Below are 26,610 nucleotides of genomic sequence, written 5' to 3'. Positions count from 1 at the left end.
GCGACCGGCTCCCGGGCCTGGGCAGCGGCGGTAAAGGTCTAAGTAGCAGGGGCGGGCCGGTGCTGGGCTAGTGCCACTAGGAGCTGGAGGCTGGGGACGCGTGGGGCGCAGCCGGTGCCCTGAGAGGTGGGCATTCAGGCGGGCTTTACTCTTGGGCTCTGAAACCAACTAGAACTAGGAAAGCTAGGACCTTAAGAGGAGGAGCTCTGGACCTGTGCGAGCACAGACCCCGTACCTTTCCTGCTGTGCCCTCTCCTTTTCTCACTGCCCCGGAGACCAGCGGTGATCTTCCGACAATTGGCCTCATGCCCCCATCCCCACCGCCAGTCCCATCTTGAGTCAGAGGCCCTGCAACTGATTTTATCCCACTGAGCTAGTTTCCCCAAGCTTTTCCAGCCTTCCAGGGCCGTCTCTTAACCCTTCTATACTCCCCGCCCCCGACCCCGGGACTCCTGGTCTGAGCCCCAGGCTGCGCCTCCATTGGTTGGCCCTGCTGGCAATAGGGCCGAATGCACCCAATTCTCCCTAAGCGTGCTCTGCCCTTAAGGAGTCACATCTCAGTGGAGACCAGGTGCCAGATAGCTGTATGCTTCATTTAAGGGAGCTCAGAGGGATCAGGAAAGACTTCCCAGGAGAGAGGACTTTTGACCAGGTTCTGAAAAGATTGGGTAGGATTCTGACAGGGGAGAAAGGTCATTCCAAGCTGATGAAAGAGTATGAACAAAGTTAGGAAAGTGGGAGCAAGAATTCAGTAAGCCTGGCCGGTGAGGTACGGGTCAGGGGGAAACTCAGGAAAATAGCTGGTGTGGGCCAGGTGTTTGGACGCTACATAACCTAGGATTTTAGGGAGGCGATTGGTGTCTGGGATCAGGGATGGGAATGGAATGAGACTGAAGGCAGAGGCCACTAAGGAGGAGGAGGGTCTAAATTAGCACAGGGTGGTAGGGATTATGCAATAGGAACAGGCTGGCAAAGTACTGGGATGAGGAACCGGCAGGGCTGCTTCCACTGTGTGAAGGAGGCGGGAAGGATTTGAAGACAAGTGGAGGAGGGGGGAAGGATTTGAAGACAAAGAGGTCAGATTTCGAGTAGAAATCATGTGACTGGGAAGATTTGCAGTAAAGTAACTGGAAGGGGAGGAGGGATGCTGAGTTCAGTTCTGCGAGCGTGCGGCTTGAAGCATTGGCAGGATGTCCATATGGAGATATCAAATAGGAAGTCATTCATTCACTTATCTATAATTTATGCCAGCCTCAAAGGCAGGTTACATAAAAGTCACAGAGAAGATAAAATGATCAAACCATTAAAACTCAGCTAAAAGGACCTGATAGCTAGGGAAAAACTTCAGAGGAGAATGGATGATTGTTACTGGAAAACGTTGGCTCAGAAAAGCCACTGAAAAGGAACACAGGACTCATAGGAGCGTGCTGGCAGCCAAGCAAAAAAAAGGACACCTAAATAAAACAGTTCACTAGGCTGGAATTCAGGAGAAAGGTGATCGTGAAGCCTCAGGGGAGAACCAGTGGGTGGTAGGATCACTCAGGTGGGGAATGTAGAGGAGAAAGGTCTGAAAGCCAGGCCAGGGCCTTGGCTATGCTGGCATTTAAGGAAAGGCTGATGTTCTCCTGAGGAGGAAGGGCCTCCCTTGGCCTGCATGAGAGGTGGGGTGGGAAAGTGGGGGTGTGTGGGGTCCATTCACACCATTCTTTCTGCAGCGGAACAGGATAGAAGGTGGTGTGCTCGGTCCCCCAGGCCCTGACCTTCTCTCCTGCCATGAGGTGGGGCTGCCATTTGCCTAGGGCCTCTTGGGGCCCTGGTCTGGGAAGAGTACTCCAGCCAGCAGGTGAGCAGGAAGCAGGGGTTTCTGTTGCCACTTCTCCCTTTCCAGAGTCCAGATGGCACCTCCAAGAGAGAAGGGATCCAGACACCAGGCATGCTAGTCCCAGCTCTGTGATTTACTAGCTGTTGACCTTGGACAAGTCACCGTACCTCCCTGAGCTTCCTTTTTCCCATCCTAAGCTAAGGGAGTCAGACTAGATGATCTTTGAGTGTCCCTGTAGCTACATAAGTCCAGGAACACTTGTCTGATTTCATTTTGCATTCAATGAGTATTTATTGAGTGCCTGCTATGTGCCAGACCCCATGCTAAGTTCTAAGTAGGTACTTGTGAACCAAAACAGATATGATCCCTGCTCTCATGGAGGAATGGGGGTGAGTGTGTGAATGAATTTTAATCAAATAATTACACGATGAAATATAAAATTTCATAATGACTGCTACAAAGGGGCAGTACATGACGCTATGAGAGCAAATGATGGGGCTTTGATGTAGATGTGGGGTCTGTGTATTGTGGAGCTAATGTGGGTGAATTCTGGATGCTGTTTCTTCCTTCTGCTTTCTCTCTGTAGATGAACGTATCCCCTTCCTGATCCACTGGAGCTGGCCCCTTAAAGGGGAGCGCCCCCTTGGGCCCCCTAGGTGAGGCCTCAGTGTGACCTTGGGACACATCTGGGCACAGCAGAGTAGCCTGCGAAGGGTCAGGACTTGGAGAGAGCTTGATCTCCTGGGGAGAGTTGGTTTTCCGGGGCTGAAGAGGGTACAGACTCAGCTACCAGGCCTAAGGGGAAGTTAGCTTATACCATCCACAGTACAAGTCACAGTGGTCAGCCAGAGGGAGGACCGGTGGGAAGTGGGTGGAGTCTGGCAGTGGTCAGTCTGAGTTCCAGGCAGGCAGTCAGCAGTGGGGGACTGGAGGGGTAGGGGCAAGACCTCAGGCCCTGGGAAGGGTATGAGAGTCAGATGAGGCTCTGGACTTGGGTGTCCAGAGGCAGGCCTGGATCTCAGGAAGCCAGCAGTTCATCAGTCCAGGCAGGCCTGGACTCTGAGCCTGTGCAGAGCCTGAGCCCAGTAGCCAAGCCCCAGCTCATCCCTTTTCCTTGCTCACAGGGCCTTTATACGCCATCACGGAAGCTCAGCGGGCAGTGGTCCCCCATCAGGGAGGCATGGACAGTTGTTCCAGGGCATCGCTGCAGCTGGTAAAGAGACTGGCTCCTCAGTCAGCCTGAGGAGAGGGGCTGCTGGGCTCCCAGTGTGGGGGTGGGTTCAGGGAGCGTGGGGAAGAAGGGCCTGGAGAGAGAAACAAGCAGGAAGGAGGTATAGAGGATCCATTACAATCAGCCATTAGTGGATCCACTCTCCCTGGCTTCATTATCCATCTGTCCACGTATCCCTTCCTGCAACAGTCATGCAGTGCACACTTACGATGTACAAAGCACTGGGAGGGATATAACATCCCTCAACATCCCTTCAACACACTGCCTCTAGCGGTCAGGTGAAGATACACGTGGATAATCCTACAGCCAGTCAGCCCAGACTCACCCTCACTCGTTCCATGGCTTCCCACTTTCTGCCACAGAGGTCCAAACTTTCTGGACAGTCGGAGGGAGTCCTGTGTGTCCAGCACCACTGTGGGTCCTGGCATCTCCTGGTGTTGTGTCTTGACTCCGCAGCCTGACCCTACCACCTCCTTAAGCTCCTGCATTTCTCAGCCCCTCTCCCTGACATATTTATTCCCTTTGCCTTCCCATCCAGAAGCTATCCAGCGGCACCGCCAGAATCTGGCCGAGTGGTTCAGCCGGCTGCCCAGGGAAGAGCGCCAGTTCGGCCCAACCTTTGCACTAGACACGGTCCACGTAGACCCTGTGATCCGCGAGAGCACCCCTGATGAGCTGCTTTGCCCACTGGCTGAGCTGGCCCTGGAGCATCAGCCACCCTCTGCTGGGTTCCCCCCACTGGCCCTGTCTCAGCTCTTTGACCCAGATGCCTGTGGGCGCCGCGTGCAGACGGTGGTGCTCTACGGGACAGTGGGCACAGGCAAGAGCACGCTGGTGCGCAAGCTGGTCCTGGACTGGTGTTACGGGCGGCTGCCAGCCTTCGAGCTGCTGATCCCCTTCTCCTGCGAGGACCTGTCATCCCTGGGCCCTGCGCCGGCCTCCTTGTGCCAACTTGTGGCCCAGCGCTACACACCCCTGAAGGAGATTCTGCCTCTGATGGCCGCTGCTGGTTCCTGCCTGCTCTTTGTGCTCCACGGCTTGGAGCACCTCAACCTTGATTTCCGGTTGGCAGGCACAGGGCTTTGCAGTGACCCGGAGGAGTCAGAGGCGCCAGCTGCCATCATCGTCAACCTGCTACGCAAATACATGTTGCCCGAAGTGAGTGCACCCTGCTCCGCCTCCACTGTTCCCAATTTGCCCCCTCAGGATTTTCGTGTCCTGAGTCCGCATGCTTAATGGGTAGGAACGTAGGCTCTGGGTTAGTTCAAATCCTGCCCCTCCACTTCCAAGCCGTGGGACTGAGCAAGTCAGTGACTCCTCCAGGCTTCTGTTTCCTTCTCTCCTTGAGTTGTACTGAACAAATGAGATACCGCCTATGAAGTGCTTAGTGCAGCGCCCTGGATCATGGGCGCTCAGTAAGTGTGAGTTATAACTACCGTGGCCGTCATTATCTTCATCCTTGAACACTCAGTCTTCAGGGACTCCCTGGCAAGTGAGGCAATCAGGACACAAGGGTCTTTTTTTTTTTTTTTTTTATAAATTTGTTTATCTTATTTATTTTTGGCTGTGTTGGGTCTTCGTTGCTGTGCACGGGTTTCTCAAGTTGCGGTGAGTGGGGGCTACTCTTCGTTGCGGTGCGCGGGCTTCTCATTGCAGTGGCTTCTCTTGTTGCAGAGAACGGGCTCTAGGCGCACGGGCTTCAGTAGTTGCGGCACGTGGGCTCAGTAGTTGTGGATCGCGGGCTCTAGAGCGCAGGCTCAGTAGTTGTGACTCACGGGCTTACTTCTTCCGCAGCATGTGGGATCTTCCCGGACCAGGGCTCGAACCTGTGTCCCCTGCATTGGCAGGCGGGTTCTTAACCACTGCGCCACCAGGGAAGCCCACAAGCGTCTTTCTTAACTCTCAACCATGCTCTTCCCAGGCCAGCATTCTGGTGACCACCCGGCCCTCTGCCATTGGCCGCATCCCCAGCAAGTATGTGGGCCGCTATGGTGAGATCTGCGGCTTCTCCGATACCAACCTACAGAAGCTCTACTTCCAGCTCCGCTTCAAACAGCCAGACTGCGGGCACGGAGCTGGGGGTTTCTCAGCCACGCCGGCTCAGCGTGACCACCTGGTGCAGATGCTCTCCCGGAACCTGGAGGGGCACCACCAGATCGCCACTGCCTGCTTCCTGCCCTCCTATTGCTGGCTTGTCTGTGCCACCCTGCACTTCCTGCACGCTCCCACACCAGCTGGCCAGACCCTCACGAGCATCTACACCAGCTTCCTGCATCTAAACTTCAGTGGGGAGATGCTGGACAGCACTGACCCCTCCAAGTTGTCCCTGATGGCCTATGCAGCCCGAACCATGGGCAAGTTGGCCTACGAGGGGGTGTCCTCCCGCAAGACGTACTTCTCTGAAGAGGATGTCCGTGGCTGCCTGGAAGCTGGCATCCAGACGGAAGAGGAGTTTCAGCTGCTGCATGTGTTCCGCCGGGATGCCCTGAGGTTTTTTCTGGCCCCGTGCGTTGAGCCAGGGCACCTGGGTACCTTCGTGTTCACTGTGCCCGCCATGCAGGAATACCTGGCTGCCCTCTACATCGTGCTGGGTTTGCGGAAGACGACTCTGCAGCGAGTGGGCAAGGAAGTGGCCGAGCTCGTGGGCCGTGTCGGGGAGGATGTCAGCCTGGTCCTGGGCATCATGGCCAAGCTGCTGCCCCTGCGGGCCCTGCCCCTGCTATTCAACCTGCTCAAGGTAACAGCCCTAGGATCCCAGGCTGCCGGCCCCCATCCTCCTCGTTCACTCTTGCTCCTGCCCAGAAGGAAACTGCTTCTTCCTGCATGACCGTGAATCCTCTTCTTGGCTCTGTTTCAGATTTGGGCAATCTGGCTTTTAGTGGGAATGGGTCATAAGGAAGGGGGAGAGAGAAGCCGCAGGCTGGGGAAGGCTTGGAGGGGAATCTAAGGGTGCGGGGACTTTCATAACAATCCCATAACTCTAATGATAGGTTTTTGTTTGTTTGTTTGTTTTTGTTTTTTTTGTTTTTTGCCTCTCTCCTCCTAGTCTTTGTTGCTGGGCGGCCGGGGTCACTACTGTCCAAGGTCTGTCCTGTGTTTTGCAGGTCCAGAAACCCAATTGTATCTGTTCCTCAGAGGTGATTAGACTCTGGGAGTGATGTCTCATCCTAACTTAATCACCAGAGGCAGGTTTATAAAGCAGACGCCATTTTATTCATTTATACCAGGAGGATAAATGGCATTGGTAATTGGCTTAGGACAGTCCATCCTGGGTGCAGGTCTGCTCCAGAAACCAAATTACAGGCCTGAGGACTGTGCTGTGAGCAGGGCGGATGTACGAAGTTTTTGATGGGAAGAAGTAGCCACTCTCGGCTGATGTCTGCCGGGTGCCTTGTAAATGAAATATAATTATGATCCTTTTTTAAAAAAAATTAATTAATTATTTATTTTTGGCTGCATTGGGTCTTTGCTGCTGCGCGTGGGCTTTTCTCTAGTTGCGGCGAGGGGGGGTTACTCTTCGTTGTGGTGCTTGGACTGCTTGTTGCGCTGGCTTTTCTTGTTGTGGAGCACGGGCTCTAGGTACATGGGCTTCAGTTGCTGTGGCACGTGGGCTCAACAGTTGTGGCTCTTGGGCTCTAGAGCGCAGGCTCAGTAGTTGTGGCGCACGGGCTTAGTTGCTCCGCGACATGTGGGATCTTCCCGGACCAGGGCTCGAACCCATGTCTCCTGCGTCGGCAGGCGGATTCTTAACCACTGCGCCACCAGGGAAGCCCTATGATCCCTTTTATAGATGAGGAAACTGGAGCCCACAGAGGCTAAGTAACGTGACCAAGGTCACTCAGATAGTAAGGAGAATAACTGGGATCTGAGTGCAGGTTTTATGGTTCTGAATCCTGTGCTCTTTCCGCCAAACTTTATTGATGTACTATGGATATTTCTAGGAAGCTATGGCGCCTTGCTAGGTAACCCTGGTCCTCTTTAGAAATGTTTCAGTAATCGGTCTTGGGGAAGCAGAGCCCTGGTGAGCTGACATTTTAACAAGTTTTCCTTTTTATAGGCTGCAAAGCCTCAGGGTAAAAACAGGGATTCTGTAACGCAGCTACCTGGTTCAGATCCAGGCTCTGCCACTTACTAGCTGTGTGACCTTGTACAAGTTACTTAACCTCTCTGTGCCCCAAGGTCCTTATCTGTTAAATGAATAATAATAGATAATAATAGAATCTATATCATTGGCCCAATATGAGGATTAAATGTCTTCATCTGCAGGACCTGGCACATAGTAAGCGCTATTTAATTGTTTGTTAAACACAAAAGCAGTCTCAGGCAGCCCATCCCTTCTTACACCATTGCCTCAGGCAGGCAGGTAATGGCCATTGCTGAGGCCACCCACCTCTTTGAGGATGTGCTTGCCTCATCTGGATTGCAGTGAGAGGCTGTGGTCTCCTGACAGGATTCAGAAAGCCACTCAGTTACTTAAGGGGACACCACACCCCTAAGCCCTCTCGGAGGGAGGGTTGCCTAGCAGAGGATGGGTCCCATCTGTTTCTTTATGAGCCTATTGATTCATTTTCCCAGAGTGACAGTTTTTGTGTCTTGTCTCCAGATGCTTGTTGGGGGAGGGGCACTATAACCTCCATGGTGGGAACCTCGCCTGTAAAAAGTGAAGAAAACACATGAGAGGAGGTGCCACAAAACAACCTGGTGGCTCTTGCCAGAGGAATGGACCTCTCCTTTCCTTTCAGAACCATTGCAAGGATGGCAGCTGATGTCGCCAACCTCCCAAACATTCAGTTCTTCAACAAATATTTGAGTGCCAGGCAGTGTGTTAGATTCGGAGGAAAAAGCAACAGAACCCCAGGTTTCTGCCTTTTCTAATCATACAGTCTCAACATAAACATGTCAGCATAACCATGTGATTAAAAATTCTGGGAAGTGCCTGGAAAACAAAGTTCCAGGTGCTATGGAAGTGTGTAAGGGGGGAGGGGGGACCTGGTTTGGGGGGATAAGTAAAGCCTCTCTGCAGAAAGGGCTTTTAATCTGATCCCTGGAGGATTAGCCAGAACTGGGTGTGTGGGGGGGAACACTCCAGGAAGAGGGCACAGCTTTGAAGGAGGAACAATCTTGGCACCGTCAAAAAACAAAAAACAAAAAAGAGAGAGAGAGAGAAGCCGAGAGGACAGGAGCAGAGTGAGCGAGGGTGAGAGGCTGTCATGAAGGCGCCGTGGCTGACAGGGGCCTGTCAATGAAAAATTGATCAATAGTTCATCTGTTGCCAGAAGGGGACCCCTTCCAGGGCCTGAGAGCTAGCTGTTTTTTAAATAAATTTATTTATTTATTTAGGCTGCATTGGGTCTTTGTTGCTGTGCGCGGGCTTTCTGTAGTTGCAGTGAGCGGGGGCTACTCTTCGTTGCGGAGCACGGGCTTCTCATTGCGGTGGTTTCTCTTGTTGCGGAGCATGGGCTCTAGGCGCGCGGGCTTCAGTAGTTGTGGCTCGCGGGCTCTACAGCGCGGGCTCAGTAGTTGTGGTGCACGGGCTTAGTTGCTCCGCGGCATGTGGGATCTTCCCGGACCAGGGCTCGAACCCGTGTCCCCTGCATTGGCAGGTGGATTCTTAACCACTGCACCACCAGGGATGTCCCTGAGAGCAAGTGCTTGTGTAGCACTCGGAAATCAATTGTCTGAGGAGACACATGTACTGACAAAGCAAAAGACTTTATTGGGAAGGGCCACCCAGGCAGACAGCAGTGGTGTAAGGGAACCCAGGAGAACTGCTCTGCCACGTGGCTTGTAGTCTCAGGTTTTATGGTAATGGGGTTACTTTCTGGGTTGTCTCTGGCCATTCATCTTGCTTGGCCCCTATTTAGTCTGACTCAAGGTCCTTCCTGGTGGCACACGTGTCTCAGCCAAGATGGATTCCAGCACCAAGGATTCTGGGAGGTTGGTAGGACAATATTATGGGGCTGGCATCTCCTCCCTCTTTTTGGCCCCTCCTGAATTCTCCAGTTTTTGACAGCAGCACCCTGTTCCTTATTGGCAACTCCTGTTGCGAGACAACTCATGCAAGTGGTCATCATCGTGCCTGGCCAAGGACGGTGGTTTTAGTCAACGGTTCCCTAACACATCTAAGAAAGAAATGGAAATTTTAATTCAAGCCAATCTGAGGATTATAACCCAGGAGACAGTCTCTCAGAGAGTTTTGAGAACTATTCCAAAGACGTAAAGAGGGAGGCCAACGTATTCAATATATGTGATTTTGGCAACGGGGGTATGTGTGATCAAACACACATCGCACCTAGTCACGAGGCACAGACATCTCAGTTAATGGTTTTAGTGCTTTTCTAAGTATGGAAAGATGCAAGAATCCGGGCTCGTAAAAATTTCTCCTGAAGTATCTAAGGACCAGTTCTGTCAGTTTTCCCAAAGCACAAAGTACCTTATCCTCATCTTCGCCCTGAATTCCTTTCAAGGTTATTGTAGCCAGTGACTGCAGTGGCTAATGACTTGACTTTGTAGAATTGGGTGGTGGGCAACATTCTTTATTTTACAATCCCTTCCCTTTCAGTCTTAGTTTCAACCAAGGTTTGGGAGGCATTTCGTGACCTATTTGTTCCACAGCACTAGGAATGCTCATTCCCAGGTCAGGCAAGGATTTCATCGATAGGTCACTCAATGTGCTATTAGGGGACTAGACCCTATTAACAGTAGCCCAAATCCTCTGGACCTCTTACTAGTCCGTTGTGATCCAAGGAACGGTTCCCTCTTGTTGTTTCTTCCCTTATCTAGAGTTACACTATTATAGTCCTTCATCTTATAGAACTATATATTTGATCAATTGTTTCAAGTCACCTAATCATCGTTAATTTTTTTGTGTGTGTGGTACGCGGGCCTCTCACTGTTGTGGCCTCTCCCGTTGCGGAGCACAGGCTCCGGACGCGCAGGCTCAGCGGCCATGGCTCACGGGTCCAGCCGCTCCGCGGCATGTGGGACCTTCCCGGATCGGGGCACGAACCCGTGTCCCCTGCATCGGCAGGCGGACTCTCAACCACTGCAGCACCAGGGAAGCCCCTCATCGTTAATTTTATCTGAGGCTCAGTCACACATTTGGTAATGCAAGAAACAGCAATCTTACAAAATAGGCAAATACAAGTAATATAGCTAGTAGTATTAATAGTATCATAAGTAAGTATTGAAGCTAAGATCTTCCACAAGGTGAGGCCCAGTATCTCCTCAGGTCTCTGAGCAGTCTGTTTTGCACCAATCTCTATCTTTAAGGAAAATGATATATTGGCATTGTACATAAAGTTCACCGAAGATGTCTGCATATACAAGGCGAGTGGTGGCTCACTGTGACCCCTTACAGGATTGAGAAAGGAATGTTATCTTCTAAGGAGTTACATGGCCGGCGCCAGAAGGAGAAAAAGTGATCTTTATGATTGAGCGGGTATTTCTGCCCTTGGGGAGGTCTGGTTAAATGCATAGTGCAGATGTCCAATGCACACTGGAGGGGAGGGAGGAGGCCCAAAGGGGCAGAGAAAAATTTCATGTTTAAATTTTTCTTGTCTTTCCTTAAAATACGAATTTTATTTCATGAGGCCAAATCGTGCAGGGTCTGAAGCAGTAGGAGCGGCATCCGTCATCGCTGCTGTGATGACGACGGTGATGTTGAAGATGGTGATGTACTTAAACCACCGAGCCCGGTACCAAGCTGAATGCATAACATATGCTAACTCCTTCCCACCACGCTTGGGCTTGAAAATGTACGGGGGGTTTGGGAAAAAGAAGGAATTTCCCAGCGTCTGGAGTACGTGAGAAGAGTGTTGAGAGGTGACGCCGGAAAGGTCACATTGGGGCCAAATTCCGCAAAGTTTTATATTCCACAGGGGCAGTGGGGAGCCACGGAAGGTGCTGCAGCAGGGGGATTAGTATGATCGGACGAGTCGTGCTCAAGTTTAAGGGAGATCACCAGGCTGGAGCAGTCAGGAGGACTGCACCTTAAGCTTAGGCCAGAAGGCTGAACAGCACGCAGTAGGCTGCAGCGCCCCCACCCTGCTTCCCTTCCAGGTGGTTCCACGTGTGTTCGGGCGTGTGGTAGGTAAAAGCCGCGAGGCAGTGGCCCAGGCCATGGTGCTGGAGATGTTCCGAGAGGAGGACTACTACAATGACGACGTCCTGGACCAGATGGGTGCCAGTATCCTGGGTGTGGAGGGCCCCCGGTGCCGCTCGGACGAGCCCACGGAGGATGAGGTCTTCGAGCTTTTCCCCATGTTCATGGGCGGGCTTCTCTCTGCCCATAACCGGGTAGTGCTGGCTCAGCTCGGTTGCCCCATCAAGACCCTGGATGCCCTGGAGAATGCCCAGGCCATCAAGAAGAAGCTGGGCAAGCTGGGCCGGCAGGTGCTGCCCCCCTCGGAGCTCCTTGACCACCTCTTCTTCCACTATGAGTTCCAGAATCAGCGCTTCTCCGCCGAGGTGCTCAGCTCCCTGCGCCAGCTCAGCCTGGAGGGCGTGCGCATGACACCCCTCAAGTGCATGGTGGTGGCAGCCGTACTGGGCAGTGGAAGGCATGCCCTGGACGAGGTGAACTTCGCCTCCTGCCAACTGGACCCTGCCGGGCTGCGCACGCTCAGGCCTGTCTTCCTGCGTGCCCGGAAGCTGGGGTGAGGCCCTGTCCTCGTGCACGGGTGGAAGAGAAGGTGCTTGGGAAAGCAAAGGGAGTGAGGAAGGACCAGGGGGTGGGGTGAGATCTGGTACGGGTGGAGGTGACAAGAGCTACAGGAGGGGACACAGCTGTGGACTACAAGAGGCAGGATGGTGAGGGAGGGGCCCGGTGGGTGGGCAGGCTCCACGCCGAACTCCTTCCTTGGTTTCTCACCTCCTCTCTGCCCACCTTCTGCTGCAGCTTGCAACTCAACAGCCTGGGCCCCGAGGCCTGCAGGGACCTCCGAGACTTGCTGCTGCATGACCAGTGCCAAGTTACCACCCTGCGGTGAGTGCCCTGGGAGGGGGCTCCATCCTGCTGGCCAGCTAAGGTCAAGGGTGAGCTCCCCACCTCCCAACATGCCTGGAACAGGCGCACCCATGCTGTAGTAAAGAAGGCGGGAGTGTAGACCTTGACCTGCTCCCCACCCCACGACGTCTAGTACAAGCAGTCAAGCAGGGGGAAAGATGCCACCAGCCATAAATGGGTGCTAAGAAAGCCTCTTGCGTGGCTAAAAGCAGCCTGGGGTGGGGGGTGGAATAACACCCAGGTTGGTTACCTGGTAACGACGCCACTGATTCCCTCCCAGGATTTTCCCTGCCTCCTCACAAGGATGACCCTGACGCTGGGCGCTCAGTAGATGCTCCCAAAGTGTTGACTGATTTACTAGCGACCCAGACGCTGGGTTCCCGATTTGGGGTTGGAGGAAGGAGAAGTGAATGAGGAGGGAGGGAGAGGGGGATGGGGAACCAGGAAGGGAGGATGAAGCAGGGGCTGGAAGGGGGGGAAGAAAGGAGCAAGAAGGAACATGGTAACGAGGAAGGGGAGAGGGAAGAGGGGAGTCTCAAAGGAGAATGGAAGGCGGGAGGAGGGGAGGGAGAAGCCGGCTTCCACCCCACCCTCCCTCCTCTACAGTGAGCCTCACCCCTGTTTCTCCGTCCTCTTTACCTGGGCCTGCATTTCTCTGCGTCCAGGCTGGTCTCTGCCCAAGTGGTGCACTGTTTTGGCCCAAGTCCCGGTGCTTAGCACAGGGCATCTGCTAGGGCCCTCATAACCTTGGGGTGCTTGTGGCCCTAGGCTGTCCAACAACCCGCTGACGGCGGCGGGCGTGGCCCTGCTGGTGGAGGGGCTGGCGGGAAACACCTCGCTGAAACACCTGTCTCTGCTGCGTACGGGCCTTGGGGACGAGGGCCTGGAGCTGCTGGCTGCCCAGCTAGACCGTAACCAGCAGCTACAGGAGCTGAATGTGGCCTACAACGGCGCTGGCGACACAGCGGCCCTGGCCTTGGCCAAGGCTGCCCGGGAGCACCCTTCCCTGGAGCTGCTGCAGTGAGTCTTGCCCTCCACTCCCATCTCCCCACCCACCCTTGGTGATTGGCCCTTCCCCTGCCCTGATTCTCCACCACCATTTCTCCTAGGGTCCTAGTGGCCCCATTTCTATTGACCCTGGTCCCACCGAATTCTAGCGTCATCCCTGCCTCCCAGTGGCCACCACCCTCCATCTCTGGCTTATTGCAAACACTTACCCCGTTGCATTTCACAGCCAGGGGAACAGTTATGAGGCCCTTACTCTCTGGCCACCCGCCCTCTGCCCCTTCTTCTCAGAGCTGAACAGCATCTACTGTCCTCTCTCCTGCCAGCCTCTACTTCAACGAGCTGAGCTCAGAGTGCCGCCAGGCCCTGCGGGACTTGGGGACCACCACTGAGGGCGGTGCCCGGGTCGTGGTGTCGCTGACAGAGGGGACAGCAGTGTCCGAGTACTGGTCAGTGATCCTGGGTGAAGTCCAGCGGAACCTCAACAGCTGGGATCGGGGTCAGGTCCGGCGCCACCTGGAGCTTCTGCTGCGGGATCTGGAAGATAACCGAGGAGCCACCCTTAATCCTTGGCGCAAAGCCCAGCTGCTTCGAGTGGAGGGCGAGGTCAGGGCCCTCCTGGAGCAGCTGGGAGGCCCTGGAAGCTGAGACAGTAGCAGCGGTGTCCCCTGGCCCCAAGCCGCTTCTGTCTGTGGCCTCCTAGCTTGCACTACCGCTTCCAGAAAGATCCCTTCAGGGCTGGAGGCAAAGGAATGGGCACAGCTGTGCCAGTTGCTCTCCTGGGGTGTGTCCAACCAGTGCTTCCAAGTCTGGGGTTTTCAGGATCATGGAACACGCTTCCCCTCCCTTCGGCTAGAAGGACTGAAAGATGTGGCGTTTTGGTGGCCCCACATTGTCCTGTAGCACCACCACCAATCTCCTCTCGGATTGTGCCACCAGGGGGCACACTTCTTTTGTCGGCCTTGCCAGGGGCCTTGCCATCCAGATGTGTTGGCGGGCCTCCGCGTCCTGCCTTATGCTTTCTGGGGACACCCTGGGACACCCAGGATGCCAGCGGCCACTTTCCTCTCTCCCTGGTGCTGTGTCCTCACCCTTGTTTCCCCTTCACAATTGTACCCAAGCTCGGTGGCCCCTAGGGGCGTGGGTGCTGACTTGCTGCCATTAAAGAGCTGTGTCTTCCAACTACTGTGGAGTCTTTTTTGCCTGTTGCTTTCAAGAAAGGGTACTGTTCTGGGTCATTCTGGTTAAACCACTGGCCACTTTCTGTTGCAGATGTTTCTTGGGCACTAGTTTCAGAGGCCCTGAGCGTGGTGCAAGAACAAGATGTCAGCATGGAGGTAGGCCACGTTGGGCCATAGGGCTCCTGTCCCCCTTCTCATACTCTTATCCCAGGCTTGGAATTACAGTGCCCAGCAATTACAGTGACCTTTCTCTGCGCAGAGGGGGGACTGGGGCGGCAGCAGAGTCTCCCGAGAAAGTCGGGGCTCGAGAATAGGGCAGGAGGAACAGACACACTTCCCCAGAGGACAAGACTCTCCTCCCGTTAACCATTACTGACTGCTTCTAAGGCAGCGTCTTGGAGGAGGCGGGACGTGGCGGGGTAGGTGGGAGGGTCAGCTGGTTTCGATGGACCTTGTCCCTACACTGAGCCTGGCTCGCTGATCCAACCATGGAGGCAGCTGCAGGTAAGAGGCCAGGAGAAATCCTCTGCGGGGGATTTTAGGGCAGAGGGCAGATTGGAAGGCTTTGGGACCAGGACACACTTGGTACTGGGGCTTGGAGCTCTGAGGCACGTAGACTGGAAGTTAGGAGGGGAGAGGTGAGTGGTTGGATGTGTCTGCCTTCCTGGTCCACGCCCTGTACTGATATGCTCAGACTTCTGTGCGTATCAGGAGGCCTTGCCCCGGGGAGGGGAAGGAGGGGGAAGGGAACACCCTTTTGGAGCGAGTCCTGAATTTGGGGGTTCCCCGAAGTCCTTTCAGTTAATGACCATGGAAGAGGAGTCTCGGGGGGGCAGAATGTGCCTCTCCTCCCCTCACCCCTTCTTTTCCCAGCAGATCTTCAGGACACAGCTTCCTTGGCCCCGTAAGTGCCGTGCTGTGAAGGATTGGGGCAAGGGGAGGAGGGCTTGAAGGTGGGGAAGCTCTTCAGCTGCCATTAGCCATTAGCACCTCAAGGTGAGCCTGGGACCCAAGTCCGGATGTCAGTTTTCTCCTACCTGCTTGACTTGCTTCCTTGCAGGAAGTTTGAGTTTAACCCCAAACTGGGCATTGATAATCCTGTGCTCTCCCTGGCTGAAGACCACGAGCCCTCTGGTAACCCCCCATCACTTGGGGCAACCGTTTCCTTTCCCCAGAGCCACCAGGGCTCCACACAGCTTCCCGTCTCCTTGGTAACCACTCACTCTGTCTCCCTCTGATAACAGCCTTGGTGGGAGTACCCATGTGGAGGTGGAAGGGGGCCAGGCATTTCCTGTCCCCGCCACTCTGCCTGGTCCGTGTTCAGTCCCCCTGCCCAATACCTAACTGGGCAGAAGCCTGTCTGGTGTTCTATCACAGGGGCAGGGTCTGCCAGACACAAGGTGACTTGTACTTGGGTCATGTCCCCTCTCCTCCCCCTTTTCTGCTGCCCACCTCCCCTTCCAGATCTCTGGAGCCTGGAACGACCTCGCTTCTATCTGCTGAACAGAGAGGAGGGCAGGAGTTTTGGCTTCCACTTGCGGCAGCAGCGGGGCAGGGCTGGGCATGTGGTGTGCAGGGTGGAGCCAGGCACCTCTGCCCAGCGCCAGGGTCTTCGGGAAGGAGACTGGATCCTGGGGGTGAACAACCATGTCGTGGAACATGAAGACTATTCAGTGGTGAGGTTGGGCTGGGACCCCTGTGGTACAGGAGAACATTCTATAGCACCTCAGGGAGACAGAAGCCGGTTGGTCACCTCCTTGGGTATATGGGGGCAGGACCCAAGCCTCAACCTCCCCCATCTCCCAGAACTTAGGGACACCCAGGCCCGAATGGTTGCGTGAAGGTCTCCAGAGAGCCGGTTCCCGTGGTGAAAAGTGTAGCTTCCAGGGAGGGGAAGCTGGCAAGAGGGGCCAGCCCAAGCCCGCTCCGTGTGCCCACCGTTCAGGTGATACGCCGCATCCGGGCCAGCGGTCCTCGGGTGTTGCTGACGGTTTTGGCACAGCACGTGCATGAGGTGGCCCGAGCTCAGCGGGGGAACGATGCCCACCTCTGTCCCACTCTCGGCCGAGGGGTCCGGCCTCGGCTGTGCCACGTAGTGAAAGACGAGGGTGGCTTTGGCTTCAGTATCACCCAAGGTGAGCTTGGAGCTCGGGAGGGCTCAGGATGGGGATCTCAGCCCTGCTCTGGGCAGAAGCGGGCAGAAGCTTGCTGTTTGTGCTTCCAGGACATCGGGGTCCTTTCTGGTTAGTGCTGAGCACTGGAGGAGCAGCTGAGCAGGCAGGAGTGCCCCCTGGGGCCCGGCTGCTAGAAGTGAATGGGGTCAGCGTGGAGAAGTTCACGCATAACCAACTCAGCAAGAAGGTATGACTGCCTGTTTCCCATCTGTCCTCACCCCTCGGGCCTGGTCCCTGCCTCTGGAAGCAGACCCCTCCTCCACACGCCTAATCGCCTGATCCGATCTTGTACCTGTCGCCATCCTTCCCTTTATACTCTGTGCTGGGCCCTCCCCTCCCTTCCCTAGTGCCTCGTTCCTGGACCTGGGAAGAGGGGCTGTGAGGAGGTGCCTGCCTCTGCCCTCCCTACCCAGGTAGTTGACGCTGATGCCCTGCTGGGTCCCCACAGCTTTGGCAGAGTGGCAAGCAGGTGACCCTGCTGGTGGCAGGGCCAGCGGTGGAGGAACAGTGTCGCCAGCTGGGAATGCCCCTGGCTGCACCCCTGGCAGAGGGCTGGGCACTGCCCACCAAGCCCCGCTGTCTGCATCTAGAGAAAGGGCCCCAGGGCTTCGGGTTCATGCTCCGAGAGGAGAAGGGCCTTGACGGTCGGCTCGGTGAGTGAGAGCCCTGGGGGCAGGGAGGGAAGGTGGGCCTTGGGGTGGGCACACAAGTGTATATATACACCTCTCAGTGCACAGAAGTGGTGGCCCTGGCTGAACCCCAGCCCGGGCCTCCTCCTCTTGTGTAGCCCTGGGTCAGTCCCCTGGTGTGCATACAGTGGCCTGGGCCGGCACTGGGGGTCAGTGGGGAAGGAGCAGTGAGGATGTCTGCATCCCAGGTCAGTTCCTGTGGCAGGTGGACCCAGGACTGCCAGCAGAGAAGGCCGGGATGCAGGCTGGGGACCGGCTGGTGGCTGTGGCTGGGGAGAGCGTGGAAGGGCTGGGCCATGAAGAGACAGTGTCCAAGATCCGGGCTCAGGGCTCCTGCGTCTCGCTCATCGTCGTCGACCCCGAGGCTGACCGCTTCTTCAACATGGTGCGAGCTGAGGGGCGGGGGCTAGAGAGAGGGCAGGGAGAGAGCAGGGCTCGGGTGGGGGAACAAGCAGCACGGTTTGTCCTATCTTCCTCTTTTCCAGGTTCGCTTGTCCCCACTTCTCTTCTTGGAGAGCACAGAGGCTCCTGACTCTCCCCAGGATACCGGCTCAGCCTCTCTGGTTGAGACCAGGGACCCACCAGTTGAAGACACGACCGTCCCACGCGGCTTCCGCCAGTGCTTCCTGTACCCTGGGCCTGGCGGTGGCTATGGCTTCCGACTCAGCTGTGTGGCCAGTGGGCCTCATCTCTTCATCTCCCAGGTGACTGATGCCCCAGGGACCTTGGATCTTTTCAATCATTTGCCTCTTGACAAGCCTTCCTCTGCTTCCCTCCCAGAGCCTCAGTACACCCAGCAGACTTTTCCGTGGTGTTCCAAGCTCTACATTCCCCCCCACCCCATTCCACCAGGTGACCCTAGGAGGCTCAGCTGCCCGGGCGGGACTGCAAATGGGAGATGTGATTCTGGAGGTGAACGGGAATCCCATGGGCGGAGAGAATGACCTGGAAAGACTTCAGCAGCTGGCTGAGGCGGAGCCACCCCTATGCCTGAAGCTGGCGGCCAGATCTCAGCAGGGCTTGGAAGCCTGGATTCCCCCAGGGTCTGGAGAGGTGAGGAAGAAGAGACAGATGGACTGTGAGTCAGCCAGAAGAGGACAGAGGGGAGCCAGAGCAGAGGGCAGAGCGGGAAGCTGCAGGGTGAAGCAGCGTGGGGCACTCAGGCTGGGACTTTAGGCCATGGTACGTGCGGTCAGAAGGACCCAGGGAAGAAGCCCCATTCCTGGGCATCCCAGTGAGGGCGGGGGCGGGGGGGGGGGCACAGGGAAAGGGAACTCTTCTGGTCTCTGAATGACCTCTTCCCTTCTTTCTCTGCTTAGGACTGGACTGTAGCCTCAGATCTACTGTAGCACCCCCCCTATACCTGGCACAGATCTACCCAAGCTTTCCTGTCTCCACTCTCCAGCCTGAGGTGGTGGGAGCTGAGATGCTCTCTTTAAACCAGAAGCTGCAGCTCTAGGACTCCGGATACCTCGGATCACAGGATAGTCCTTGGCCTCCCTCCCTTCCCATGGGCCCACCTCCTGGAAGAGGGTGTGGCCAGAGGCCTCAGGTGGGCCCAAGAGGGAACCTCCCCTTTGATTCCAAAGCAAGTCACGTGGGATCTTTGGGAGCTGTGCCCGAAGGATGAAGATCTGCGTGAGATGAGTGCTATGATTTTGTGATTTATAACAAGAAATATATGTGTGGCCTTCATATCCTTTCCTGGCACAGAGCTCCTAAAATCCTTGGAATTTCCTAAGTAGTAAGAGAGAGAAAGCTGTCTTCTGTTTTTGACAATAAGCCCCTTTCAACTATACCTAGTTTTGTTAATGAGGTGACTCTTGAAAAGCACCTGAGAATGGGGCACTGGTTTCCAGGGGAACCAGTCATGTGATTAGAGGGTTGGAACCTTCAGTGCCCCACCCCCACCCCTACCCTCAACCTCCTGGGAGGCGAGAGGGGCTGGAGGTTGAATTAATCACCAGTGTTCAATGGATTGATGGATCTTGCCTACATAGAAGCCTCCACAGAAACCCAAAAGGACAGTTTCAGAGAGCTTTCCGTGTTGCCGAACACGTGGAGGTGCTGGGAGGGTGGTGCACCTGGAGAGGGCATGAAGCTTCCATGGTCATACCTCTCCCGGTTTATCTCTTCCATCTGGCTGTTCCTGAGTTGTGTTCTTTATAATAAACTGGTAATCTAGTAAGTAAACTATTTCCCTGAGTTCAATCACTCTAGCAAATGATTGAACCCAAGGAGGGGGTTGTGGGAACCTCTGATTGATAGCTAGTAGGTCAGAAGCACAAGTGACAACCTGGACTCGAGATTGGTATTTGAGGTCGAGGGCAGTCTGTGGGACAGAACCCTTAACCTGAGGGATCTGATGATACATCCAGGTAGATAGTGTCGGAATTGAGTTAAATTGTAACACAAAAGTTAAATTGTGTCTACGGAGAATTACTTGGTGTGGGAAACCTCCCTCCTCCACGTTTCACCAGAAATGAAGTAGAACTGAGAACGTTGTAGTAAAACAGAGAAGAAACAGAGTTTTCCCTTTCCTGGCGGGCTGTGGGGCCGGCTAGGATTGAAGCCGCCTGGAATTTGCCCTAAGCATGACTCCAGGACTGTTGGGTATATTGCAGGAACTTGGAGACCGGCTGCACCTTCCCTCTGTGGGCACCTTAGGATTGTGGGAGCTGGTGCCTGGTCACTGTTGGTCTATTGTAGAAATGGCCTTTCCCCGCAAATCTGGCTGCCTTTGTTTGTGTTGGTGGGGGTAGGGTGACCAAAAGGGCCTCAGGCTCAAGGGGTGGGACCCAGTTTCTCTAGGAGAGAAGTTGAGACCTTGTCAAATTTCTCTCTTCTTATTCAGTCTTCAGGGTAAAGGGTCAGCCCAGAACTGAGATGTTCCTATGAGGGGCACTCATCTCTGCCAAAAATCACAGCCCACAGTCCTGTTGAGTTCTACATACAGACAGCTGGGGCCTCAGCGGGCCCCAGAGACTAGAGGCTCACAGTCAAAGATCCAGGGGGTTGAGTCCAAACTGGCGGCGCTGCTCCTTGTGCCGGGCGTGGACGGCTTGACGGCTCTCAGTTTGGCTGAGAGCCAGTCCAGGCTGTCCTGCAGACACCAAGCTTCAGATCTCAGGAAGGGAGAGGGCTGGATGAGGGGTGTCCCAGGTTGGTCTGTAAGCTTTCCTGGACAGTGTTTTCTCAAAGCTCTTATTCTTAGTGGGTAGGCATGGTTGTATCCCCTTAAGATAGAGCAGAGTTCCCTATGGAGATTCTTCTTTTCCTTCCCCCTGGTCTGTCATTGTCACATTAGCTGGGATTTTTGGGGGGGTGCTGGGCACTGGGATGACTGGCCTTCAGAGGGTAGGGCTTACATGTAAGATTTCCTCGTATTTGGCGTCCATGTCTGCCACGTGGGCCTGAAGCTGAGCCAGAGTTCGGTCCCACTCTCCAAGGGCCTGCATGGCCTCTCTCTGTGTAGCCTCAGCCTCCCTTTGGCACATCTCTGGGGACGGGGGCAGAAGGATGAAAGAGGACAGGACGGTGTCACTCTATGCTTGAACAGAGTCTCCAAAGGTACCCAAAGAGCAGAACTTGAGTGGGATCATTCCAGACTTCCGCAGAGCCATCAACTTTCCCAGAGTTCCTATAAAGAGCTGAAATATACCATTAAGGTAGAGTAGAGAGAGTGGGCTTGGGACAAGAGATCTGAGTCCCAAATCTGGTTGTCATTTACTACTTGTGTAATGTCTGACATATCTCTCTCTGAGACTCAGTTTCTTCATCTTCGTAGAGAAAATGACCCATACTTCACAGGCTTGCTGTGAGAGTTAAATGTGTTAATGTATGGGAAAGCACCTAGTATGCAGGAAGTGCTTCATAAATGCTGACTGCATTTAAATTTGAGATACGGCAAAGATTAGGAAAGGGGCTCAGGGCCTGCATGGCAGATAAGCAGCTCTTGGCTATCTATAGCTAAAATAAAGCTACTTTAGGATAAGAAAATTTGAGGCCAAAATTGTGGAAAATCTGTGCGCCATGCCAAAATTTTTCAACTCTATCCTGTTACCAAGATGGAAGAGAACAAAAGCTTATATATATATATATATATATATATATATATATACACACACACATACACATACACATACATGTATATGCTTATTTAGAAGCTCTCTCATTTATTAGCAAATAGTTATTTAGGACCTACCATGCATTAGGCCTTGAAGATAAGGAAATAAGTAAGTTAAACAGTTTCATTTAAGCTTGGTTTCATTATAAAAATCAGCCAAACTGAGCGGGAATATGTTTTGCTTATGGGAGACATGGCGGCGGTGGGGAGTGAGAACTGGATTTGGAGACACCACTGAGAGAGGGAAATGGGGTGAGAGACTTAGGTCTTCTTCTTCTTTTTTTTTTTTAATTAATTAATTAATTTATTTATTTATGGCTGTGTTGGGTCTTCATTTCTGTGCGAGGGCTTTTTCTCTAGTTGTGGCAAGTGGGGGCCACTCTACACCACGGTGCGCGGGTCTCTCACTATCGCGGCCTCTCTTGCTGTGGAGCACAGGCTCCAGACGCGCAGGCTCAGTAGTTGTGGCTCACGGGCCTAGTGGCTCCGCGGCATGTGGGATCCTCCCAGACCAGGGCCCGAACCCACATTCCCCGCGCTAGCAGGCAGATTCTCAACCACTGCGCCACCAGGGAAGACCAAGGTCTTCTTCTTATAGCTTAAGATTTTTTTTTTCCTGTCCTGAACCGTCTGCTGCAATTCTCAATGGTGGGAAGGTCAGTGGGGAAATTCTCAATGGTGGGAAGGTCAGTGGGGAAATTCTCAATGGTGGGAAGGTTAGTGGGGAAAGCAATATGAGAGCTTAGATTGCAGTCTTCTAGAGAAGAAACATCCTAAATCCACCTCTTCAGTCTGAACAGCAGCAGTGATCCTCCGAGAGAAAGGGCTTCGAGGGTGGGGAAGCTGATCTAACTGCTCCCGAAGGCCCCTCACTTCCTCCTCCAGCTGCCTGCTGTGGGTCTCCATCACCTCCTGCAGGGTGCAGCACTGACCACTCATCTCTGTGGTGGGGATGGTGGGTGGCCAGGGACCCAGGTGGGGACAGAGGGATGGAGAAAGGATGGGAAGTTGTGAGTAGGGAGGGCTCTGCTTGGTCCAGTGGGGCAGATACATAAAGGCCTTTTGGTTCTTCTTGTGGTGATTCTGAGAGGCTGGGGAGGGAGCTAGGAAACAAGGTCCCCTTCCCCCTGCCACTCAGGATGGGGATTCAGGCCCTTCTCCCCACTCAGTCCCATGGGATGAATGAGATAAAGGCTGTGGCTGTGTATTGTAACCCACACAGCATCAAGCGTATGGCATGGGCCATCATGGAAGGTCCCTGCCCAAGATCCCAGAGGCCTTTGTTTGGCTCCTTCAGGATTCTTGTGTGTGCTGGGAAGGCTGAGACTAGGCATGGCAGATGAGAGTCCTCCTTGTCTCCCTACCCAGCAACCTCTGGCCCTCTTGGGTGTCCTCTTCCAGGCCCCTGTCTCCTGCCCACCTGCTTAATCAATTGCACACCTGCATATATGGCCTTCCCTTCACTCCAGGCCCCCTCCAGTTCAGCCTCCAGTTCTTGTATCCTCTGCTTCAGCTTGTCTTCAGAAGCCTTGGCTTGGCAGGCCTCATCCCTCCACAGAGCTGTGAACAGTCCCAGAGCAGCCCTCAGGACTGGCTGGGGACCCCACTAAATCAGCCCCGATGGCCTTGATGGACTCTGCCCACCTTTGGAAACCTGGCAGCAGGCTGCCAGTCTCTCATTGTCATTCTGGTGTTTGTTTTTTCCCCCCTAGAATCCTACAGGCTCTTCGTTACTAAGAACCACAAACTCCCTCTGTGTTCTGGCTATAAAAAATAGCTGCCTTGGGACTTCCCTGGCAGTCCAGCGATTGGGACTCCATGCTTCTACCGCAGGGGGTGAGGGTTCTATCCCTGGTCGGGGAACCCTCATTCCGCGTGGTGCGGACAAAAAATTAAGAAAAATATAGCTGCCTTTATCAGCCCTTACTGCCCACCGTTTCCTCACAACCCTAACTCTTGACAATCTTTTTCCACTAGGGGATGGTTAGAGATCAGCTCAGCCCTCTACCATAGCTCCAACCCTTCAAGCTCCCAGGGATACAGAAATGCCCATTGACCCACCTCTATTGCCCCCAGAACTTCCACTCTTCTTACCCAAGTGGTCTTGGAGCAGCTCCTTTTCCAGCAGTGCCAGCCAGTGTATGGATTCAGTCTCCACATCTGCCCTGGCAAGATGGCAGAGCCTCAGCTTGTCAGGATCTCAGCCTTACCTACTCCCCTCCCATCCTCATCCCACACCCCGGATTTTTTTTTTTTGCAGGAGATCTCAGGACCACTAAATGAGGGATCTCTGATGGCAAAGTCTAATGAGTTCACTGCCCAGCACATAGCAGGTACTCAAAAGATGTGTAATGAATACATAAGGAAGGCACAGAGCCAGAGGGGGTCAGATGGGCATGGGTGCTGATTTTCCCACTTACCCAGCTCCATGGAATCTGGATGCAGATATGAAGGAGGAGGGTCAAGACAGCTCCGTCTTATCAGGCAGAGGGCTGAATTCTCTCTGGAGGACCTCTGCTCGGTCTCTGAGCCAGAACGTGGAGAAGCAGGGGGCACCCACCTCCACCCAGCCTGACTCACCAACAGCTGCATTCCTTTTCTTCTTCTGTGTCCCAGGTTTTGTCCCTTTTTCTTTGGTCTTAGGTCGTATTTCCTTGCTGTCCTGGGGGAGAGAGGGGTCTCGTATTTAGGTCTGGACAATGGAGATGCTTACCTGACCCCTAGACTGAACCAGGAGTCTCAGGAGAATTAGTGTTCTAGTCTCCAACTCTGTCTCTTATACTTTTCAGAAGCTTCTGTTCTTGGTTTCCTTGGAAACTTAGGCAAGGCTGAGGCCACTGGGAAGGATGGAGTTGTTTCTCTCTATCGGTCAGGTTCTAAGTACAGAAATCATTCCTCTCAATCCTCTTTCAGAGAAAACAAAGCTCAGTACCTGGTCCCTTCCCTCTTCCCAACATCCTTACCCTGCCTCTTCCTTTCTGCAAGACCCTCTCTTGCCTCTGTCGTGTCTCCCTGTGGTGTGACCCACTCACGAGGAGGGGCAGAGAAAAGGCCCAACGATCTAGGAGCCAGAGGAGGAGACTGGGTTCTGGGAACCAATCCAGAGTGGCAAATTTCTGTCTGGGGCGGGACTGAGAACTGGAAGGTTGGGTTTCTGGAGGCTGCATGTCGTCCGGGCAACTGGGAAACATGGTGTTCATAGGAAGGTAGAAGGGACTAAATACAAAGCTTAAAATACCGAGGTCTCAGAGAGCCAATACTCTCCTTATCCCCAAATCCTAAGTGTAGTTTGAGGAGAAAGGGCTTTGGAGCCGATCATCTATGATTCACTTCTCTGTAGCACAGCCTGCAATTTGGAGACTTACAAATTACAGATTTACACATCTGAAATAATGCTGTTGTGCTGATACAGAGGAAAAGGACTGACAGTAGCCATTTGGGGCAATTTACACATCCCAAGGTCTCATCCGCAAAATGACATTATTAGGTTTAAAACTGAAGCTCTCCTTCAGGAAGGCACTCTGTGTTGTATGAAGGAAAGAAGTGCAGAAGGTGGTTGAGAGAGTTTCCCCTTTCAGAGAAATGAGACGCAAAGGAGAGGTAGACCCAGGACCTCAGGGTGTTGACATAGAGAGATGCAAATGGAGAAGAAAGGGCACTGGTTAGAGATAGGAGCTGTGAGTTCTTATCCCCTCCGTCCGGATATGTAAACTTGAGCAAGCCATTTAAACTTGCTCAGCCTCAGTTTCCTGGTCTTTAAATATTTGATTTTGGGGAATTCCCTGGCTGTCCAGTGGTTAGGACTCTGCGCTTCCACTGCAAGGGGCACAGGTTCGATCCCTGGTTGGGGAAATAAGATCCTGCAAGCCACAGCATGCGACCAAAAAATAAAAAAGAAATGTTTGACTTTGTAAATCTTGAAAGGCCTGGATTTTCCCTGGGTATTTACAGGACTATCTTCTCTCATTGTGACTTACTGTATTGCTTCTTTTCCCGTATTCCTGTCTGTGGTTGACTTTCAGACAGGTGCTGAGAAAATACCTTGCTTGGCTCTCTGCAGTACTGAGTTGGTTGGGGCTCCCTCTAGTGGACTTACTTGACCTTCTACTGAGTCTCCTGCGTTTTTCTTTTTTTTTTTTTTTCCGGTACGCGGGCCTCTCACTGTTGTGGCCTCTCCCGCTGCGGAGCACAGGCTCCGGACGCAAAGGCTCAGCGGCCATGGCTCATGGGCCCAGCCGCTCCGCGGCATGTGGGATCTTCCCGGACCGGGACACGAACCCATGTCCCCTGCATTGGCAGGCGGACTCCCAACCACTGCGCCACCAGGGAAGCCCTCCTGCATTTTTCTATTTAAATTATTTACTGAGCAATGTTGGGGGGTTGCCCCCCACTTAGGGATGCTTCTTGCTGGAGTCATGAAGATTGGAAAAATAAATCTGGGGAAGGGACAATGACGAGTGGTTTGCCCTGGTCAGCAGCCCTCGTCCCCCACCCCCTCTCTCCAGCCCTGTGCTATTGGGAGCCTTGTTGTCTGTCTGTCACTGGGATCTCTGGACACCATACTGGCTAGGATGAAAACAGCAGAAACTTCAGGGCTTTTCCCCTTGCGGATTAAGGGAACTGCAGACTCTCTCTTTAGATATTTCTATCTCTGTCTTCCTCAACATTTTTTGGTCATTTTTGGTCAATTGCCTGTTGTCAGGAACAGATCTGAAGAAATAGCCATGAGATCTGGGGAAAAAATCCTTCCTCTAGGGAGCAGGCAGATACAGGCAGAGGCTGATGATATTTATTTGTCACCTTCGTGGCTGCAGGGTACCTCTCTGACCCCGGGGACATTTTACAGAGCAAAGAGAAGAAGTGGCCTTGTCCTTCCCGTTGCTTACTGTTCCTGTACCTCAGTGTCAGATAACCCTGGGCACATCTCCCAAATCGGAGATTTTTCTTCTAATCTTGAAGCATGTTTTTTATTTATTCCCCCCCCCCCGCCCCCCAGAACCCTCTCTCCCTGAGTAGGAATGCAGTAGAGGTTCCTGTCCTGGTCCTTCCCTTCATCCAGAAGCCTGTTTGAGGACTTTTGAATAGAATAATTAGTGTCTCTGTTGTGCTGATGCACGGAGTCCCATATTGAGGACAGAAATTACAGAGTATAAACAACATATCGTGTCTCAGAAAAGCATTTACTTTTCAAATATATTCAGTCAACCGACTTTCAGGTGCAGAGAGGATGTGGTTTGGGGCGAAGGTGAAATGGAATAAGAAAATTGCCACAGGTCACATGATGTGATACAAACTGAGCAAGCTCTAGAATAATCCAGGAATGAGAATGACATTGTGATCAACAATTCAATCTCCAGCACATTATGAAAACAAGC

The 26,610-nt window shown here is 53.6% G+C and overlaps 3 protein-coding genes across 4 annotated transcripts; 2 read left to right on the top strand and 1 right to left on the bottom strand.

The window, feature by feature from the left end:
* The first annotated feature begins 1,757 nt into the window (after window positions 1-1,757).
* NLRX1 (NLR family member X1) lies at window positions 1,758-13,944 on the top strand. The gene is made up of 9 exons (XM_065881901.1): window positions 1,758-1,843; window positions 2,409-2,478; window positions 2,947-3,035; window positions 3,592-4,211; window positions 4,975-5,790; window positions 11,115-11,710; window positions 11,953-12,039; window positions 12,829-13,080; window positions 13,392-13,944. Exons 1-9 carry the CDS (start codon window positions 1,774-1,776, stop codon window positions 13,711-13,713), a joined length of 2,922 nt encoding a protein of 973 aa, XP_065737973.1. The 5' UTR covers window positions 1,758-1,773; the 3' UTR covers window positions 13,714-13,944.
* A 787-nt stretch (window positions 13,945-14,731) lies between these two features.
* Window positions 14,732-19,579, top strand: NHERF4 (NHERF family PDZ scaffold protein 4). Of its 2 annotated transcripts, none has more exons than XM_065882135.1 (11): window positions 14,732-14,750; window positions 15,123-15,150; window positions 15,307-15,380; window positions 15,711-15,922; window positions 16,192-16,381; window positions 16,471-16,607; window positions 16,869-17,073; window positions 17,298-17,494; window positions 17,595-17,813; window positions 17,962-18,162; window positions 18,429-19,579. In XM_065882135.1, the coding sequence occupies exons 1-11, from the start codon at window positions 14,735-14,737 to the stop codon at window positions 18,456-18,458; spliced, it is 1,509 nt and encodes a 502-aa protein (XP_065738207.1). In that variant the 5' UTR covers window positions 14,732-14,734; the 3' UTR covers window positions 18,459-19,579. The 2 variants fall into 2 exon arrangements, with proteins under 2 accessions (XP_065738207.1, XP_065738208.1); XM_065882136.1 differs by having other exon boundaries at window positions 14,735-14,750; window positions 16,471-16,565; window positions 18,429-18,458.
* A 529-nt stretch (window positions 19,580-20,108) lies between these two features.
* DRC12 (dynein regulatory complex subunit 12 homolog) lies at window positions 20,109-24,402 on the bottom strand. The gene is given in 8 exon segments (XM_065881651.1): window positions 20,109-20,170; window positions 20,173-20,212; window positions 20,478-20,610; window positions 22,086-22,176; window positions 22,676-22,795; window positions 23,330-23,395; window positions 23,816-23,897; window positions 24,268-24,402. Coding segments are annotated over 8 exon segments (729 nt in total).
* Between the last annotated feature and the right edge of the window lie 2,208 nt (window positions 24,403-26,610).

Source organism: Phocoena phocoena, chromosome 8 (genome assembly GCF_963924675.1).
Source record: "Phocoena phocoena chromosome 8, mPhoPho1.1, whole genome shotgun sequence".
Lineage (NCBI taxonomy): Eukaryota > Metazoa > Chordata > Mammalia > Artiodactyla > Phocoenidae > Phocoena > Phocoena phocoena.
This window is presented reverse-complemented; position numbering and strand designations above follow the sequence as displayed.